General features: G+C 49.9%; 1 protein-coding gene across 1 annotated transcript in view; it reads right to left on the bottom strand.

Annotated features, from left to right (window-relative positions):
• Positions 1-1715, bottom strand: part of LOC127751843 (nucleolar protein dao-5-like) — a 10581-nt gene extending 8866 nt beyond the window's left edge. The window contains exon 1 of the mRNA XM_052275997.1: positions 1466-1715. Coding sequence (XP_052131957.1) covers positions 1466-1516 — 51 coding nt within the window. The 5' untranslated portion in view covers positions 1517-1715. The remainder of the gene's footprint in view (positions 1-1465) is intronic.
• Between the last annotated feature and the right edge of the window lie 31 nt (positions 1716-1746).

The raw sequence follows: 1746 nt of genomic DNA, 5'->3' as shown, positions 1-1746 counted from the left end.
TCAAGCCGCCGCGCCCCGCCCGCCCCGCCACGATTGTCACGCCACGCTCGTGGCGCTCAATTCCGCGCTCAATGCCGCGTTCAAAGCCGCGTTCAATACCACGTCAAGCCGCCCGCCGCGCCCCGCCACGCTCGCTGCGTTCAATGTCACGCCAAGCCGCCCCCGCGGCCCCCGGCCGCCCCCGCGCCCCGCCGCGCCCTGCCAACGCCCCGCCACGCCACGCCCAGAGTTGAGAGTAAAAGCTCAACGCCAATCGCAAGAAATCATCTGCTTTCACGTTAGCGTTAGCGTTAACGTTTTTTTTTAAAGATGGCACAAGGATAGTGCTGCCCCCTATGTAGCAGAATTATCACCCTTTAAAGGATACAACGTTTTTTTTTCATTCCACAAATTAGGGACAAGGAGAGTGATGTACTTGCAGTAGCGACAGTTAAGCAATGCAAATATGCAGTTGTATTCCTTAAAAGTGCCCCCACAATGAGCGCGAGGCGATGCCGGGTAGGCGATGCCGTCCAGCCAGGCCGTGCGTGCAGGCCGTGCCGGTTGCGCGGAGCTACGCCTCCGATCTTCTAAGTAAAGCTGTATTCGCACAAAAGTCGGTAAACCTGCCGGCACGGCCTGCAAGCACGGCCTGGCTGCACGGCATCGCCTACCCGGCATCGCCTCGCGCTCATATTTCATCACCGCAAAAACAACGTTGTACCCTTTCATGGTTAATAATTCTGCTACTTTGGGAACATCATTATCCTTGTGCCCAATTTTAGCAATGCAAAAAACAACAACATAGTATCCTCTAATGGGTGATAATTCTGCTACTTTGGGACCATCAATCCTTGTGCTACATCTAGTTGCAAAATCACACTTCCAAGGAGTAAAAGCGTAAACATAAACAACCCTCCTCACACCCCATCTCTTGTACGCACGACATGGACCCCTCTAACCCCAACAAGGCCACTTTAAATATTAATTTAACACCCTATAGTACGTTTTTGCAACCTATAAATATGTGTACTGGAATCAGTGGACCTCCCTGAAGAAGAATCTTTAGTAATAATCCACACTTCCACAGGGGGACCTCTTCTGCACAATTACCATCAAAATTTAATTCATAATTAATTAAAAGCATTATTCAAAAATGTAGATAGTCCAAAACGACAAACATTACTGCACAATCAAAGAGAAAATCATCCCGAGGTGGGATAACAAAAAATGAAAGTCAAAGTATATGAGCTCGCCATAGGATGGCTTAAGGTGATCGAGAATGCTAAAAGTTAGTGCTTGAAAAATGTTCCAATACCGGCAAGATTCCTCTGATTTTTGGGGGGATTTTTAGGATAATATTTAAGGGTGTCGCTAGTCGCACAGATCCGTCTGAATATATTATCTCAGGGGTAACTGCAGTTAATGTGAATTCTAGATTTTACCACTGGCGCATGGACAAAACTTAAGCAGTCAGGTATCTTACCTCAGCGTTCCCAGGAGTAGTTGTTGTCACCTCAGCGTGCCACTCAGACATCTTAATGGGTTCTCAGGCGTCCAAAATTCACACGAGAACGTCTTCGCGCAGACGGATACGCGATTCGGTGTAAACACGACACGACTCTGCACTCAACTAGCCTCGCGGCGCACTGGCAATGTCTGTCTCACTCCCTGCACTCCGCTCGCTCCCTGGCTGGTTGCTGGCACCGGCGCTTGCTTGCTACGGCAACGGCAACGGCACTGGCACTGGCTGGGCTGCGCTTCGGT

This window comes from Frankliniella occidentalis, unplaced genomic scaffold (genome assembly GCF_000697945.3).
Source record: "Frankliniella occidentalis isolate FOCC.00 unplaced genomic scaffold, Focc_3.1 Scaffold1346, whole genome shotgun sequence".
NCBI lineage: Eukaryota > Metazoa > Arthropoda > Insecta > Thysanoptera > Thripidae > Frankliniella > Frankliniella occidentalis.
The sequence above is the reverse complement of the archived record's forward strand: the minus strand, read 5'-3'. Positions and strand labels throughout refer to the sequence as shown.